Source organism: Miniopterus natalensis, chromosome 8 (genome assembly GCF_054644295.1).
Source record: "Miniopterus natalensis isolate mMinNat1 chromosome 8, mMinNat1.hap1, whole genome shotgun sequence".
In the NCBI taxonomy this organism is placed as follows: Eukaryota; Metazoa; Chordata; class Mammalia; order Chiroptera; family Miniopteridae; genus Miniopterus; species Miniopterus natalensis.
The window spans coordinates 25,913,724-25,932,612 of NC_142088.1; the positions used below are offsets into that span (position 1 = coordinate 25,913,724).

General features: G+C 40.3%; 1 protein-coding gene across 2 annotated transcripts in view; it reads left to right on the top strand.

The window, feature by feature from the left end:
• ANKRD44 (ankyrin repeat domain 44) overlaps positions 1 to 18,889 on the top strand; it is a 153,024-nt gene that overhangs the window by 118,943 nt on the left and 15,192 nt on the right. For both annotated transcript variants that reach the window (XM_016219539.2, XM_016219604.2), the window contains exons 17-21: positions 5,229 to 5,430; positions 10,042 to 10,129; positions 11,103 to 11,220; positions 12,514 to 12,730; positions 16,491 to 16,578. In XM_016219539.2, coding sequence (XP_016075025.2) covers positions 5,229 to 5,430; positions 10,042 to 10,129; positions 11,103 to 11,220; positions 12,514 to 12,730; positions 16,491 to 16,578 — 713 coding nt within the window. The remainder of the gene's footprint in view (positions 1 to 5,228; positions 5,431 to 10,041; positions 10,130 to 11,102; positions 11,221 to 12,513; positions 12,731 to 16,490; positions 16,579 to 18,889) is intronic.

The window sequence follows — 18,889 nt, forward strand, 5'->3', positions numbered from 1 at the left end:
CCATTGTTTAATGGATTCTTTGGAGATCCCAAATTCTTTCTCCTCTTGCCCTCAGTTCCAGTCTAAAAAGTTCAAAGAAATTAATCATGTTTTAAAAATATTTGTTACCTAATGAGATTTAAGGAATTTTCAAAAACAAATTTAAAAAATGTTTGCTCCTTCCAGCAAAGGCTTAAACAGGGTTGTCTACTGAAAGCAAAAATATTACATGCTTTTTGAACCAGCATATTTGTTCTTCGTGTGTTACTTCCTCTTTAGTTTTTTCAGAAATTATTTGTGGAATTACTACAAAACACCTGGTTTAAGATGGGAATAGAAAAATATGACAGTTTTCATCATGTACTCCTGACACGAGGAAGTTCTCCTTTCCTGGCTATTTGCATCTCTTTCAAAGAGTTTCAAGTTTTATTGTATACTTTTTAAAATACACTCCGAAAGCCATATAACTGCCTAAAGACAGAATCTTGCATTTAACCCTAAAAGAGAATTCCATAGGGTTAAGCTATGAAGTGTGAAAGTAAATGAAAGTTCTTGTACAATCAAAGTTACCTTTATTATTCTCCTTGTATTGCCCTTGAAGTTTAGTACATAATTGTATGTCTTTAATTCTGTATTGTAATTCATATGCATACTAAAATTCAAGAGCTCTCATGGCACACATAAACTAATTACTAAAATACTGTGGCACATCAAAAAATATATTTCTTGCCCATCTGACCAAAAAATAGGTATAATTTTGATTCATTTGGACTGGTCGGCTATTGTTGTGTTGGCTGTTGTTATTTTTTTATTTGACAATTTAAGGGAAAAGAGACCAATGCCCCTGACTAAATAGTTAGGTATTGCATGTTTTAGACATTTTTGTGGCACACCTTTTGAAAATTGCGGAACTAGACTAAAGGAAGAAACAAGAAGGATTCTACAGATATACCTGGACTTTCAACAATTCTGTCTCTAAGAGAATTTTCAAGCACCTGGTATAGAAGAAAATGTGGATTGGAATTCTGAAGCTTTTCTAATCACCAGCAGGGTTCACTCCATTTTGTTTTGATATTAAGCCTCTTTGACTCTGACACATGCCAATGGATTTGTTTTTTGTTGTGAAGTTTAAAGGGGTCTTTTAGAGGAGGTAGGTTCTTAAGTCAGCAACTAAGTGCCCTGTGATGAGACTGCTGTTCTGAGGTGCCGATGCCTTCACACCAGCTTCCTTCCCAATATTGTGCTTTGTACATGTGCATGCAGTTTTTAAGTTACTGGTTCTATTTCCTTAGGCTGTCCTGATGACAGAAATTAAAATGTTCACTATTTTTGTCATAATAGTAACTGGCACTGAAGGAAACACCGTTTACAAATAGCATCTAGAATCTGCTGTTATCTATGTGGAGTCATTTCCCTTTGGTGTAAAGTCAGAATTTCTACACAAGCTGAATTAGTTGCTACCATTACAATTTAAAATGAGAGGAAGTGTTATGCAAAGTCAGTTTTCAAATACGCCACAGACTCAAGTCCAAGGGGAGATCAACTGATTTACAACTCTCATGTAGATGCTCCTGTTACCACAGCCGCTTAAAATCACCTATGGCCTGAGTTGGTAGTGGCTGAGGCTAGGTGATGGGTACGTGGGAATTCATTGCCCTATCCTATCTTCTTTGTATAGTTGGACATGTCCTATAATAAAAAATTAAAGAAACATATACCTTTTGGCCCCTTTGCACCCTTTCCATAGGAGCTCGTGAAAGGGCTGCAGCCCAGGCTCTGGGGTCTGAGTGGTCCCAGCTCCACCACGCAAGGCTGTGTGACCACGGAGGGCTGGGTAATGGCTCTGCCCTTCTGTGTCCTCGTAGGTAAAATGTGGCTAACAATAGTGCCCAAACCATGGGTTGCTGTGACAATTAAATAAGTGCTACATATAGATTATTGTAAAGTCTAGTAAAATAATTAGGAAACAATACGTTTTGAGTAGTATTTATTTCCTGGGGTATTTTTTTTGCTTTGTTTTGCTTTTTATTGAGTTATAATTGACATGTAGCGTTGTGTTAGTTTCAGGTATGCAGCATGGTGATTTGATATTTGTATATACTGCAAAATGATTACCACAGTAAGTCTGTTAACATCCATCACCACACATAGTTGCAACATTTTTTTCTTGTGATGAGAACTCTTTACTACCTTTGTTTTTAATATTATGTATTTAAAATTTTGTAAAAAGTGCTATGAAGATAGAATAAACTAGGATCAGTGTGGTGGACAGTGGGAGTGTGTTGAGATGGAGGCTGCTCTGGGAAGCCTCCAGGTAAGGTGCTATTTGAAGCAGAAGCACCAGGAAAGCCATGTGTCTCTCTGGGGAAGAGCTTTGCAGACAGAGGAAACAAAGTTCAGATGCAATGGCCCAGAGGCGGAAATGCATGTATTTAACCATAGTGGGGGATAGTGTGGCTAGAACAGAGTAAGTGAGGGGATGTGCTGATGATCTGGGTCGAGGGAGGCCAAAGCCTAAGGGCCTGAATGGTCATGGAGAGTTTTGAAATTTATTATCAATGAGGGAAGAGGCCATAGGCTAGTTTTCATCGAGGAGTGATATGTCTAACTCGGGTGTTAGAAGATTTCATCTGATGGCTGTGTCAGCAGTAGATTGTAGGGGGGAAAATGATGGAAAGGGAAGCTTTTGCCATCATCCTGGAAAAAGAGGATCATGGTATAGTGAGAACTGGATAGATTCTGGGTATATTTTAAAGAAAGAATAGAGGTGATCATGGCTCGCAACTAGAGGCAGATGATCATGGCCTTGAGAGCTGCTACCAGTCATACAGTGCCTGTGTGTGAATTAGAAAAGGGAGATGGGTAGATATTTTCCTGCCAGGTGCTTGAGAACTTGATGACATCTCTGTATGGTCAGCAAAAGGTATCCCCTCCTCTCAGAAGACACATCGCTGTACCAGGGCCTGGCAGGGTCGGTGAGGGGGAGTGAAGGTGGAGAGAGGCTGTTGTTCAGCACTCGCTTGCCCTGATGTCCCAGAGCCCTGGTGCAGGACTGCAACCCTGGGATTAAGGGGAAAGGTAAAGATGACTCCCAAGTTTTGGGCCTGAGCAACTATAAGAATAGAGTTGTCACTCACTGACATGGGAAGGCTGCAGGTGGAGCAAGTTTTGGGAGCGAAAATAAGAATATGGTCTGGGCCCGGTCGGCATGGCTCAGTGGTTGAGCATCGACCTAGGATCTAGGAGATCGAAGTTCGAATCCGGATCAGGGCACATGCCCAGATTGTGGCTCGATCCCCAGTAGAGGGTGTGCAGGAGGTGGCCGATAAATGACTCATTGATGTTTCCATCTCTCTCTCTCCCTCTCCCTTCCTCTCGCTGGAATCAGTAAAGACATTTAAAAAAAAAAAAGGAATATGGTCTGGGACATGTTAGGCTTAAGATACATATTAGACATTCAAGTGGAAATACCAACAGGCAATTGAATGTACAGGTGTAGAAATAAAAGAAGTTGGAACTCGGATATAAATTTTGGATTCATTAGCATATGAGTTTATGTTATACATATTATATATATATATTTATATATATGTTTAATGTACAACGTAATAACATAATCATTCACAAAAAGTAATGTAATGGGAAAGTTTTAAAACAACTGTCAGTCCTCTTAATTTCTCTAATCTCTGTTATTGTTTTAAACATATACTCAGAGGAAAAAATTCAAACGATTTAAAAAAGAAAAGGTGAAAAAAGTCCATATGTTCATTATCTCTCATTTGTAGAGGTTGTTTCTCTTGTAATCTGAAATTTGCTATAAATACAGAAGTATACATATATATAAATATGTGTATCTCTGGATATGCTTTTTGTATAAATGAAGTCATGCTATATGTACTGTTGCAACTTAGTTTTTTGGATTTTTTAAAAAATAGCTTTTGTCAAATTGCTCTCCACAAATGTCACACCAATCTATATTCCCACCAACAGAGAGTAAGATTGCTTTTTTCGCTGTTCTTAACTAATACTGGACATGACCAAACTTAACTATTGGCAATCAGGTAGTCAAAAAATAGTACCATAAAAATATACATAATTTTTTCATAAGTTCACTGACCTTTTATATTTCTTTTTATTTGAGCTGCCTTTTTATGCCCTTTGCACATTTTCTAGTTTTTAAAAATGTTTTGTAAAATCTCTTTTATATTAAAGAAATTAGCCTTTTTCCATACTAAGCCTTTTTTCAGATAAATTATGCCTTGAGTAATCACTGCAGGGCAGGCGACAAAAGAGGGGACTTTGGCTGCTGAAGGCCCTCGGGACAGGCTTTTCCTCTCTCCCCCTCTATTTCCCTTCCTCCTCCTGTTTCCTTCTCCCCACATTCTTATAACCTTTTCTTTATTTCAGTGCCCTTTGTCTTATGTGTACATATACATTTTTTTACCTCATAGATTTAATAAAAATCATCTCTCAGACTTTTGATTTTGTTTTTTAGTAGCATAAAGGCTCTTAACATAGTGTAGGACCTCATAATAAATCCAAACGTGGTGCTGGTACATAGACTATATTTCCATACTTTTTTTTATGTTTTCCTTATAATCACGAAGTAAAGGAGAGAGGAGGAAACATCCACAATGCACAGGATGCTATGCACAGCCTGCGCAATTTCATCTCTTCTCATCTTCCCTGGGAGGCACCTTTTATTGCTCTCATTTTGTAGGTGAGGAAATAAACTAAGTGAAATTAGGAAACTCACTCAGGGTCACATGGTTAGAAATTAAAATGTTGAACTGTAACTGTATGCCTCTGTTGTATTACGAACACCACACGTTTTTTGTAACTTTTTTCTCCAGGTTGAACAGGAAAGTCTCCTGAAAAACATATTCTGATCATGTCAATGTGTTTAGACTGAACAGACAAAATAATATATTAATTAATTCAGCTACCAGTCTCTATTAGATTAGTAGGTCAACAGATATAAGAATACATTAGTACATTTAGTGCCTTTGGGGCAGATTATTTGGCAAAAGAGAGAGGACATGAAGGAATTCATACATAACTGAGTTTCATGCATTATGATTTTTCAGTCTAACTTTGGTTTTCTGTGTTTTCAGAATTATCCCAAGTGTCTTTCTGATATGCTCTTTGGGGTGGCCTCTCTCCGTGACCTTGGAGGCCCAGCCCCTCTTTTGGATGGTTGTGGGATTTGAGGCGGGCGAGCATTTGTGTTGTTGGTTTCTTCTTTGCAGGCCTACAATGGGCATCATCAAGCCTTGGAAGTCCTTCTGCAGTCACTGGTGGACCTGGACATCAGGGATGAGAAAGGCCGCACTGCTCTGGACCTGGCTGCCTTTAAGGGACACACGGAATGTGTGGAAGCTCTTATCAACCAGGGTGCATCTATCTTGGTGAAAGACAATGTGACAAAAAGAACCCCACTTCACGCCTCAGGTGGGTCTTGTCAAGAGCCTAGTTACCCTAGTTTTGCGGCCCACTTGTAAGTCTGAGTAAAAGGTTAGCAGCATCTTTTGTTGTTGTTGGTAATCCTCACCTGAGGATATTTTTTCCATTGATTTTTAGAGAGAGTGGAAGGGAAAGAGAGAGAGAGAGAAACATCAGTGTGAGAGAGACACATCTATTGGTTGCCTCCCACATGCCAGGGATTGAACCAGCAACCCAGGTATGTGCCCTTGACCGGAAATCAAACCTGCTCCCCTTGGTCCACAGGCTGACACTCAAACCACTGCTCAGGGCAGAATCTCCTTTTATCCTGATTTTTAAATAGGGTTTCTTTCTACATCAGACATGCCCACTCTTCCAAAATGCTTAATATCCACTTTGAGATGATTGGTGTTCTCTGGCCAAGCGAGCTCTGGCCATCTTCTTTAAAGACTTTATTTTTTAGATCAATTCTAGGTTCACAGAAAAAATTGAGAGGATGGTTCAGAGATTTTCCATATATCTCCTGCTCCCCCCACACCCACGCATAGCCTCTCCCATTATCAACATCCCCCCAGAGTAGTACATATGTCTCACCCCAAGCCTGTAGTTTACATTAGGGCTCACTCTTGGTGTTGTACATTCTATGAATTTGAACAAATGTATAATGACATGTGTACATTATTGTAGAATCATATAGGGTACAGTACTATAAATCCAGCTCTAAAATCCTCCATGCTCCATCTATCATCTTCTTAACTCAAAAGAGCGTTCAGAACCTTTGGCCAATAGCCATCACAAACTTTCGGAAAAAAAGGGCAAGGCCTGATGTGATCTTTGGATAAGTTACATAGAACAAAATCACAGCATTTTAAAAAATAAAATTCATGATGTTTCATAAAAGGGACAGTCAGACAGCAAACTAATCAGTATACCATTCTGCTAGCATAAATGATGCTTCTTAGTTTTTGCTCTGATTCTTGATGCATCAAGTGTAAAAATAGAGACTCTTAAAAAGTGCATGTATATATCAAAAAGTAAGTAATTTGCCTTTTCTGGATTTTTCTCTAATATACATAAAATAGAACTGTATCAGGACACTGCTAGACATATATACAGATAGAAAGGTAATGTGGAGAGTCTCTAGCTCAGCTAAGGCATAAATTTCTTTTCGGTCAGAATTCAATGATATTTACCTTTGATCAGGATAGTAAACATTGTCCTATAATGAGAAATAACTGTCATAAACCATTAAATGAGTGTGTTGAGGAAGCATAGGAGTGAAGATGCTTTTCAGAAGACTTACTGATCTTGTTACTTGGGAGAATTTTCTCAGAATGTTAGGCTTTGTAGAAGTATTTCTACCCACATCCCTGAATTTCCAAACCACTGAAGGAAAACAATATGGAAATAGAAAAAAACACAAACCATGGCTGTTGCCTAATTACCTGGAAATAATTATTCCTGGAAAAACACTTTAGCCATGAGATCAGCAGTGGTTGGTTAAATTGTAAATTCTTATTTTCTATCACATTTAGTCTTTTTGGTATTATTATAAAGTTTGATATTCTAGACATCCTTGGTATTATTCTAAAGTTCAAATTTCTTTCTTTTTAATATTGGTTGCCTATCATTAAGGCAAGCATCCTGCTTTCGTTATCAGGTACTTCCTGTTTTCATTGTGGAAGATCGCTCTTGTAAACAAGTAAACAATGAAAAAATAATCGTCACTCCTTCGCCGTTGCGTAGGTGATGGTCCAATGGAGCCCCCTCGTGGTCAAGAAGACTCCCTCCTTGTGGCTCTCCCTCAAGTCCTTGGGTTAATAACAGGCTGTCATTTGACTGTTCTCCACAAAATGTCCGCAGTGTGGAAGCTTTAGCCTGTGCTCTGAGGATCTGCTGATCCAGAATCGTTTCCAACACATTTGAAAGGCCAGCTTACTTTGTTTTTTACAGATCCTGGGAATACTGTGAGGAGCAAGAGTGGGTACGAGAGGTTTTGGTACAGTCAACTGCAATGACAGTTGTGGTCGTTGAGCAACATGAAAAATTTCACCGATCGTGAGAGAGAGGCTGGGCTAGTCTGAGACAAAGCTGGACTGGGCCGGGCACAGCTAGGGAGATGTCCGCATCTTTCTGCTAGCAGGCAATCGGGGGAAATGTAGTGGGTGGGAAGCCAACAAGAATTCTAGTTTGGCTACACTTTTCCAGTAAGGGGGACTTATATTTACCTGAGGGCTATTAGCTCAGTTCAAAAAGCTGCAGTACCCCTCCTCCCCACACACACACACACACTGCTGTAGATATTGGTTTGCTCTCCAACACAGTGGGTGAGTGATATGAACTTGGATTATTTTTTTCCTTTTCCTGTTTAGCCAAAAATCAAATATCCTTGGAACTATTATGATTATGAGCATGTAAGGAATGTCAGGTCGATATAGAAAGAGGCATCAAACCTCCCCTGTACCTCCCTCCACTTTATGAACCCATTGCCTGTAATATTTAGCTGTCAGTCCTCTGCTAATCATTTCCTTTTAAGGATACATTAAACTACTTAAAAATAGTAGTTACCAGTGGTAACAGATTTTATGTGCTGTTTCAAACAAACAAACAAAAACCAACAGCAACAACAATGCATTGCCTGCATCCCAGTCCCCAAAATTTCCTCCTGAGACACATAAATGGGATATTGTTGAGAATGAGCTGGATACAGCGGTCTACAAAATGTGGGCATTATTCCTGTGCTTAATTTGAGTGGTTTCGATGAATGGGAGCTAATTCTAATATGTATTGTCCCTGAAAATTGTGTCAGTTGTTAAATTAGCATTCTCTCATGACTGGCATGCAATAAAAAGGACTGTAAAATGGTGCAGCTCTTAGAAGAGCCTTCATTAACCTAGCATAGCTGCATCTATTCCCTTCCCTCTCCACTGCCATAACGAAGTAAATGCAGTGTATTCTGTAGTGTTCTCATTGTTCAGAGAGGAGAGAGGTCACGTTTGGAAATGTAAACATTGCTCTTTCTCTTCCTGCTCCCCCGGCAGAAAGCCATGTCTGTTGTAAGGCTGTGGGTTGCACTCAACAAGCTGGAGAAAGTAGCTTACCTGCCCCCTGCCCCCCATCGTCATCCTGGGAGGTTGGCTTCGGCAGCGCCCAGAGCATCCACTCCTAAAAGCGGCTTCGTGCCTGACGTGCACACGGCACGTCCATGTAGCGCACCCTAGCCAGCCAAGGCCAACAGCAGTGTCCTGGCTGCATGTCCTGCCCATTTTCAGCCCCCACTGCGACCGCTGGGTGATGAGGGGTGAGGACCAGGCAGCACCTGGGAAGCGGCTGGAAGACCTCCACAGGGGAAGAGAGGGGAGGGCAGGGGACGGAGGGATCCAGGGGTGTGAGGCCAATGGCGTGCTCCCCCCCAGCATGTTTGAGACTCTGCCAGGCAGAGAAACAATTGGCTGTAGTTTGAGGAACTTGGGGACAGAGGTGCAGCCGCAGGCAGCAGGTCTACTCAGTCAATCAATGAGCAGTGAGTCGATGGCTTCTGTACATCTTGCCGCCTTGAGGGTTTGCTTTAAGTCACCGCTAATCAATCAGAACTGTTACTTGAATGTCTACTCCGAATGTACAATGACCAGGGGGGAAAAGAGCAGAACCTGTTTGCTTTCTTCCTCCCCCCTTCTTTCCCTTCCTCCCCTTCCCTCCCCTCCTCTCTACTCCTCCCATCCTATTACTGCTCCCCTCTTCTTCCTCCTCTCCCTTCTTCTGCCCCTTCTTCCTTATTATTTTTTAAATTTTTTTAATTTAAAATATCACAGATGTCCCTTTTTCTCCTGCTTGACCCCTTTCACCCCTCCCCCCCTCCCCAGCCCCTCACCACACCATTGTCTGTGTCCTTGGGTTATGCACATATGCATATAAATTCTTTGGTTAACCTCCCCCACCCCCCTCCTTCCCTCTAAGATCCATCAGTCTGATCCATGCTTCCATGTCATTGAATCTGTTCTGTTCATCGTTTATTAAGTTCTTTAGATTCCACGTATAAGCGAGATCATGTGATGTTTGTCTTCCTCTGCCTGGCTTATTTCCCTTAGCATAATACTCTCCAGGTCCATCCATACTGTCCCCAAGGGTAGGAGATCCTTCTTTATTACAGCTGCATAGTATTCCATGGTGTAAATGTTCCACGGCTTTTTATCCACTCATCTACTGATGGGTTTGGTGCTCTCTTCCTTCTTAAAAAGGTCTGAAGGCAGGCTGGACACAGGGTTATGTAGTGTTGGGTGGCTCCCTCAGAGAAACAAAAAAGATAACTGGAAATTGGGGAGAAATTATCAATCCCATTCAAGCAGATTAAAAACAAAAGGACATCCCTTTTAAGGGACATTAACCCTCAGTACACGAACCAGGGGAAAGTCGGGTGAGGCCCAGAGCGCCCGGGGAGGAGGGCAGGAGGAGACGGGTAAGGTGAAGGCCGCGGCACGAGCCCCCAGCTCGAACGCCTGGAAACCTGGCGACGGCGGCAGCTGGAAACCGACGCTTTGAAGTCCAAGTGGATTTCACTTTGGAAGGCTGTGTGTAATCGTGCTGAGCTGTTAAAAGAATGTCTGTTGTTTTCTTTTTCAGTAATTAATGGTCACACGCTGTGTTTGCGGCTGTTACTAGAAATTGCAGACAACCCCGAAGTGGTTGACGTGACAGATGCCAAAGGACAGTAAGTACTTCCCGCTCGGCCTGGGGTGGACGTTGCAGTCACGGCGGGTAATGGGCCGATTTAGAAGCTAGGAGGGCTGACTTTTGGGTTGGGAGGTATGTGTTTGGGTGAAATTGGTTGCATGAGAACCCTGGAATAACGAGGTGCCCTGGTGCTAGAGCATATCCGAGAAAAGTATGCAGGCTGTGTGTGTGTCTTGATGAAAATGAGCCAACTTTTCATGTCTGTGGCCATGTATCCTGGCCTTTTAAAAATAGTTCTCCTTTCTCCTTCTTTCTATCCATTTTACCCTCTTTTGAAGCTGCTACATTCCCATTTTAATGTTAATAATGGCAACGGCTTCGAGAAGTTACCTCAATCATGGGTCTGTTTTTCCAAAGCCCTTTCCATCTGTTAGCCTGTGCCTACACCCAGTCTCCTCTGACAAGCAGGAAATGCAGAGCAAACAGCGCTGGGGACTCACACCAGACACATGCGTCAGTGTTGCAGTCAGACCCAGGACGTCCCCTCCTGGATTCCAGCGCTTTGTTCTTTCCTCTATATTTGTCAGACTTTTCAGTAAGGCAGTGAAGCTTTGTTCAAATGAAATATTGAGCAAATGCCAACATAGAAAACTATGAAAGTAGACCTACTCTGGTAGAAGCAAGAGGGTCTCCTACATGCATGCACTCCCTACTCAATTGATATTTAGAAATGCTATGTACTTTTGAAAATTATGGGATTCCACTGACACCATTCCACATGGCCATTAAACACCAGAGGTAGCTTGTTCCAAGTAGCATAGAGTAAGTTGGGGGCACTAAAAATATCAAGCAACTGTCAAGAAGGGGGGGTGGGGAAAGGGGGGAAAGGGAAAGAGGCAGGGAGGGAGGCAGGGAGGCAGGGAGGGAGGGAGGAGATCCTCCCACTGGAAGTAATGAATTTTTTTTTTTTAAATCTTCTTCTAAAAAGCCTAATTTATCTCTCTCCCTAGAACCCCACTGATGCTTGCGGTAGCATATGGACACATCGATGCTGTTTCATTGTTACTTGAAAAGGAAGCAAATGTAGATGCGGTTGACATCATGGGATGTACAGCTTTACACAGAGGGGTATGTATGTCTTCCTCAGCTATAGTCAAGCAATTTAGTAATGAGCGTGTTTCCTCTTTACTTTTCCATATGAATGTTTAGTAGAAAGATTGATTCCTAAGAAAACCAATTAACCTCAGTCAGTCTAAAAGAAATTCCAAGTCTTTTGCAAAAGTAAAATAATGGCAGATATTCTTAGATCCTGCTCTTGAGATTTCATGTTAGATTGTGATCATAGATACAGGACCTCCTACTGTTGGTAGAATTGGTTCTGCTTTCTGATTACAAATACGTGCACATCATAGAAAACCTGCAAAAGGGTTTTTTTTGTGTGTGTTTTTTCAAAGCACAGAGAAGAAAATTACAATTGCCAGTAAACCTACCTTTTGGAGATAACCATTTTTTGGTTTATATACCCAATTTTTTTTTTTCTGTATATAGGTTTATTTAAAAAATTTCTTTAAAGAGAATACTAAAGATACTATTTGGAACCTACTTTTTTCTTTTAAAATATCAAGAACCTTTATCCATGTCAGTAAATATTTTCCTGCCCCATCATTGTTAATGGTCCATTGTGAGCAGGTGTCATAATTTATTCCAGTGATTGCTTAGTTTTGAGTAGTCATGCTATTTCTAATTCTCACCTGAAATATGTATCCTGCTGAAATATGTATCCTGTGGATAGTTCTTTATACACATCTGCTCAGTTGTTTTTTAAAGCATGTTGAGGAAATGAAATCAAACAAAAGCAGAAATAAAAGTGCTACTTGGGCTGGTGCTGAACACCATGGTCAATGAAAAGAAGAGGAACTCTAAGTGCTCAAAGTCATAATCATAGTTCTTATATTTGGGTACTTTCCATGGGCCATGCAACAGGCTGGGGCCTTTACGTATCTTATTAGTCCCCACAACAACCTGTGGGGTCATTATTACTGTTCCCATTTACAGGTAAATGAAATGAGACAGAGAGGTGACTCGACCTCTCCATGTTTTACCGGGGGAAGCCAGGATTTAACTCACATCTTCCTGGTTCTAAAGCTGATGTTTTCTACTATATCATGATACCTTTCATGGGTATGTTTGGAGAGTCAAGAGATGTTTCCAAAATGCTGATGTTCACATGGCCTTTTCTGATATGAACTTTGCTGGGGGGTTCTGCCTCTCTCCTCTGAAGTAGGGCAGAGTTTATTTCCCGTAAGGCCCAGGCATTTATGTCCTCTTAATCTGGGTGCAGCTCACTTAGTCACCTGTTTCACTTCCTGAGTCTTCTGCCCTTCTGACATTTGTTTTGTGTTTTTACTTGTCGTTTATCAGATTATGACAGGACATGAGGAATGCGTGCAAATGCTGCTAGAACAAGAAGTGTCGATTCTCTGTAAAGATTCCAGAGGGAGGACACCCTTGCATTATGCAGCTGCGCGTGGTCACGCCACATGGCTGAGCGAGCTGCTCCAGATGGCACTTTCTGAGGAAGACTGTTCTTTCAAAGATAACCAAGGCTACACACCACTGCACTGGGCGTGTTATAATGGTGAGTTGATTGTTGTTTGACTGATTACAGGAGGTTTCCTATGAACCCAGCACCACTGTGATCTCAATGGAGGTGAAAACATAGCATAATGCTGTAAACCTGGATTTCCAATCACCCAAGATAACTTTTGCTTTTATGGCTACCATACCTTAATGGAATAAAAATTCACTTTTTGTTAATTAGTAACATATAACTACTAATCAGAACTTCCTATGAACTGAATAACCAGTTTTAATCAAGGTTTCTGATCTACATCATATAACCAGGGATCATACAATGAATTAAAATAAGGCAGCTAAAACCAAAATATATATATGATGTAATAACCTGTCACTATTGACTGCTAGTCAGGCTGCTAGATGAATGATTTGTCTTTTGGCATTTCTCTTTTTTATCACATTTCCCCTATTTATTTTGTTGCATTTGTAATTCAGAAGACTTAAAACTTTTTATTTCACTTATTTGAGTAAAAAAGAAATGCATATTAATCATAACATTTCAAAAAGATTGATGTGTCTAAGGTAAAATTAAATCTCCATGTAATTTGGTGTGTACCTTTAATACTTTTCCCTTGAGAATATAAATAAATACAAGTATGTGTGTCTGATTTTTTTTCTACTAGAATCAGATAACAACTATTATTCTATAACTTTTTTTTTTTGCTGTTGCTTTCTTAACATACTGTCCAGTGGTGAGGCCAAGGTGTAATCGCCACCAGAACAAGAAGGTATCTTCAGACAGAAAAACGAAGCAGGCAACTCCATGGAATATAACAGGAGTTATTACAGGGTGATCTCCTTACAGGGATCTAGGGCCAGAGTGGACAGATGACACCACACTCTGTGCAGATTATTCTCCGCTAGCAGACCCCTAGTAGAGTGCTTTTTTTTATAGTCTAACTGAGGTACTAATGGTTGACAAGACTAAGGGACAAAGAATGCAGTTAAAGAATGCAGTAGCGCCTGGGGCCATACCTCCTGGTGGTCTTGTGATGGAGGAGGGTTTATCATCGATACTATCGCCAGTTTAATATTTATCCCAGTTGTCATGACATCCTGGCCGTTACTAACAAAAATATTTATGGTGCATTTTATGGAACACAGATAATCATCAACTGGAAGGCTCTGATATGCTTGCTAGGGAGAGGGAGGTTGACCAAAGGTCACAGCATAAAGGAAATCGGGACACAGAGTCAGTTTTGTCTACTTCTCCGCACATTCTACTGCAGATATTCTTACAAGTTATTATGTGTCGTATTGATTGATCTTGGTGTATTTCAGAGCAAATAAATACAGATGTGTGTATATATCAGAATTTATTATTTATTCAACCAGGTTCCTATTGATGGACATTCAGATTTTTTTCAGCCTTTTTCTTGTTACAGTGCTGCAGTGTGTATATTCATGTTATTATGTACCTTAAATTCTGTCAGATAAGTTTCCAGAAATGAAATTATTGATAAGGGGACATGTATGTTTTCTAATTTGATAAATTATACCATGTTACTTTACAAAAAGGATATAATTTATTACCCCTGCAAACATGTATAAAATTTACTATTTCCCCAAGCCTTTGCTAGCCCAGGATAATAGCATCTTTTTCAATTTTGTGACTTTGGAGAGCAAAAAATGTTATCTCATTATCTTGGTTTGTGTTTCCCTGTATAATAGTGCATTTATTTATTTGTATTTCCTCTTCTGGAAATAACCGTTTCCATCTATTGCTTTTTTTTTTTTTTTAATGAGTTTTATCTTTTCTCATACCTTTGTTGGAGCACCTTGTCGTAGAGATATGAATCCTCTGTGTGTGTTCTGTGTGTTGCAAATATTTTCTCTCAGTCTATCATTTAACTTTGTTCCTAGTTTATGATGTTATTTTCCATGCAGAAATTTTTTCTGTGTAGTTGAATCTGTCATGTTTTTATTTTATGGGATCTAGGTTTCCAGTCTTGCTTAAGGTCTCCCACCCCTAAGTTTATATGAATATTTTCCCATTTATTTCCCACTCTGCATCTACAATTTTATTTTTCTATTTCCAATTCTTGTATTAAAATATTCACTCAGAAACTTTGATTACTAGGTCCAGAAAGATTTTCAGGGTGCTCTAATTTAAGAGATTTCCTTTCATTTTTGTTATAGCCCTCTTTTTTCATTGGCTCTTGACCTCAGTAAGGGCCAAATTTTCTACTTGCTCAACTTGGTTGTCCCCTCTGCCCCTGGAGAATTGTGTTTTTTTAACCTACTAATGAGTGAAGGCTTCCTAACTCCCATCTAGGTCAAGCTCTGAGATCTCTCTGGCAGGAAGGGGAAGATGCAGTAAGGATGTTGGTCATAATGGCAGGTGGCAAACCCACCAGACCACATTCCCTCCCCTGAAGTGTGTGTGTCGGGGGGGGGGGGGGGGGGGCAAGTCTTTGTTCCTAGGCCCCTCCAGGTGCAAGCAGGGGAAAAGGAGCAGTCCTCTCCTAAGCAATTCCGGTGCAGTATTCTTCCAGGTCTGAGCTTCAAGCTCCCATCTTCCCAGAATCCTTTTCACTGAGCACTTTGAAATATTGAAAGTCATTCAAGAATCCCCAGACCTATCTACACAAACCCTTAGATTGGGATTCATATAGTCCCAAGGAGTGGTATGTGTAGACGCTTCCTAAGCTAAATCCCCTGGGGGGATTCCTACTAACAGAGGGTTGGATATAGTTGGAGAGCTAAACAGTATAACTTGCATAAAGCTAGGGGGTTTTTATATTCATTACTTCATTGATTTTTTAATCCTCTTAAAAGCAGTTTCACTTTTTATAGGTAAAAGAAAAGTTTGATTTGTGATTTAATACTTAAAATTGTCTGATCTACATCATTCTAAGGTAGATCAGGGAGAACTCTCACTAATTTAGCACTGAGTTCAGCCAAGAGGAGGTTCCAGGACAACAATCTGTATTCTAAAGCCAAATAACTTTGCCTTCTTGCCTGAGTAACTCCATCACTTCACATACTACATTCAGGTCCTGCAACAAGTAAGCTCCCATCATCCTGTGACATTGGTAGGGCAAGTATCCCTCATCTGCTTTTTTTATATATGTGTAATTGAAGCTTACAAATCCCAAGTGAGTTGCCTTAGATCACATAACACATAAGTTAACAGAGTTGAGGCCTTACTTAAATTCAGTTGATTTAGGAACTACTTGTCATTTTGTTGAAAATAATTCCTCACATTCATTCCTCTACTTATTTTTAAAAAAAATACTTATTGGGCACATATTAGTTGCCAGGAACTGGTCTTGGTGCCATTTTAAACACTTATACAGTATTTTACAGTCACAGCCTTTTCAGCTACATTATCTCAGATTCTGTTTTCTGTCAATCACATCTTTTCCCCTTCACTAAGGAACATAATTATAAGTGAACCTGTTCATATGGGTGAAAGGGAAATTTCCTGTTGTAAGTATGGTTAAGCATCTATCTACCAAGAGCTGAGCATAACATAAAATCTATTCTGCTTGCAAATGAGGTCTCCTTTTTATCTTTCTCTCTCTCTGCCAGACCATATGGACTTCATTGTTTTATTTGTTCATTATGTCTTGGAACACCTGTGAGCATAGTTAATAACATTTTGGCATTTTGTGTACTTTATTCCACGGAGAATGAGCATTCAGCCAATTCAGGAAAATTCATAAGCTAGAATTCAGTTCTTAATGACAAAAAAATTTGATTGTGTCGAACAAAATTTCTTTCTTGGAAACTTCCTAAATTCTTTTACTTCCTTGCAGGTAATGAAAACTGTATAGAGGTACTTTTGGAGCAAAAATGTTTCCGCAAATTTATTGGCAATCCCTTTACTCCACTGCACTGTGCAATGTAAGTAGGAAAGCTGGATGTTAATGGTGTTGCTTTAATTCTTTTAACAGCACATAGGGAAATTGCCTTTTAGGGAAGGAAAAAGCATTCCCATTACAGATAAAACCAATGTATTCCATTTTGCAACTAAAGACAAATAGGTCTGATAGCAAAGTGTGAGCCCTGACATTAATGATTTTCTGGGAGATTTTTGTCGAAGGCCATGGTTCCAAGGTGGCTACATGCCACCTTAGGGAAACTACATGAAGGGGTGGACTGAGGGGCATATTACACGCCATGTGAGAGTTCTTCAGATATATTTCACATCTGTCAGCCGAATTCTAAAAATAAGTTGGGGCTAGCAACAATATGCCTATGAATCCTTAGAAAGGCACTTTATATCTAGAAGACTTTTCATATATAGTAATTCTTTATCCTTCATACATTGTAAGGTTTTTTTTTCTTGGTAAATGTAATTTTTGCTCCAATCTCATAGTGTGAACCACTGTTCAGAGACTCCAATGACTTTAAGTCAGACTTCCATGGTCAGCCTCGTGGGCCATGGTCACCTGGGGCCTCTGTTCACCAGAGGATCATGTCACCGAGGCAACCATGGTCAGCCTTGGGGCCTAAGGCTTGGGAATGCTTTGTCTTTGCCTTGTCTCTGGGCTTCACGTGAAGTTGGGTCATTTGATTGCAAAGATATTGGAGGCATAAAGTGGATCAGTAAGGAAGGGATGAGGGATACAGAGTAGAAGTGATTTTAAATGTGAAGGAACCATGTCTTTTTCACTTTGGTATCCCCAAAACACCTAACGTAATGCTTGTACAGTGGTGCATTGAACTCCCTCCTGGATGCAGGGGTTCTGCAGAAATGAGTATGTGCCATTAGAACTGTTAAAGTGATAAAGAAGACAACTTAGGTGATACAAACAAACTTTATTTAACACTTTATGAAGCAGGCAGTGTCCACTCTCAAGAGTTCAGAGACCTGCAAAGCAGGGCGGAAGGCAGGGAGCTTTTGCAGGATAAAGAGGAGAGACTAAGGAAGGGAAGGAATAAGCATATCTGATTGGCTGGTGTTAACATCTTGCCTCTTTGCATTATCATAAGAACAGGGCAATCACCCTTGGAGCTGGGTGATCACAAATTGGTTACTAAATGGTCTGACTTTGGGGCAGGTGGAACGTTTACAGAAACATGAAACCTAAAAGGTAAGTTTTATTTTGGTGACATAATTTCCCAGGGTCAGAGTTGCCTGGCCTACCAAGGAAAAGTTAATGTAAGATCAATTTGACAATTCCCCTCCCCCCCTTTGATCAACCTTTGGTCCAGCAAGAGGTTTGATCAAAGATGGTGCTGCAAGTTATTCTCAGTTATCATTTTCTCTTTGGGTCTCAGTATGTATTTCACAGGAGATGGTGTCAAGTATTATCATTTCAGTTGGAGGGAAACTATTTGTTAGTTGGCTGATGGCTTAAACCCTTGAGAGAACACACAACAGACCAGGGAGATAATTATTATTAGTAGTAGTAGTAGTGGAAAAGAATTCCTAAGGCTTACAGGGTGCTCCTGAGCCAGGGGCCCCATGAACCAAACCGGCTAGAATCAAATAAGTTAAGAAATCCTAAAGAGGAGATACTTCTTTAAGCTAGTTGGCCTGTTCATGTATTTCATGTGTCTCCACACCCCCAGAACTTCTTATCCAGCAAGCCTGTTCCTGAGACACTGAGGCATTAGAAATCAGCAAGAAGTTTGTAACAGGCAAAACTACAGGATCACCAGCTTGTAGCAAATCCAGCAGTCATTTGCAGGTTGGATTAGCCCCTTTTGCAATGGCCTGAGATGTGTGAACAGTGGCTCTATCTTTTTAGGCCAGGGTGAGACAAACAGTAGACAAACTACTCGTGAAGATCTTTGTGGTGTAAAATTAGAAGGATGGACAGTGAGGGAAAGGGAAATGGAAAGAAATGTTCTCGCTGCTGGGAGGAAGCAGTATACTTCTATATCAGTTACTTCTCTTTCTGGTCGGTTTCGTTTTGAGGTCTCCAGTGTTTACACAGATGTCATGTGGAACCTCCTTCAGTTGTGAAATATGCACCCAAGGTTTGGCACCTTAATAATTCAGCAGGGGTGTCAGTGGTCAAGAGTGCTTGGTAGGGTGCTTTCCAGGAATCTCACTTTTGTAAAAGCATCAGAGAAAAACAATAACTGTCTAAAAATGACAAAAGACTTAATGTCCATGGTTAAAGATCTGCTGAGAGTTCATTATAGAAAATTTAGTTATTTCTGTGGCACACATTTTAAGATGACAAATGGAATTATGACTGAC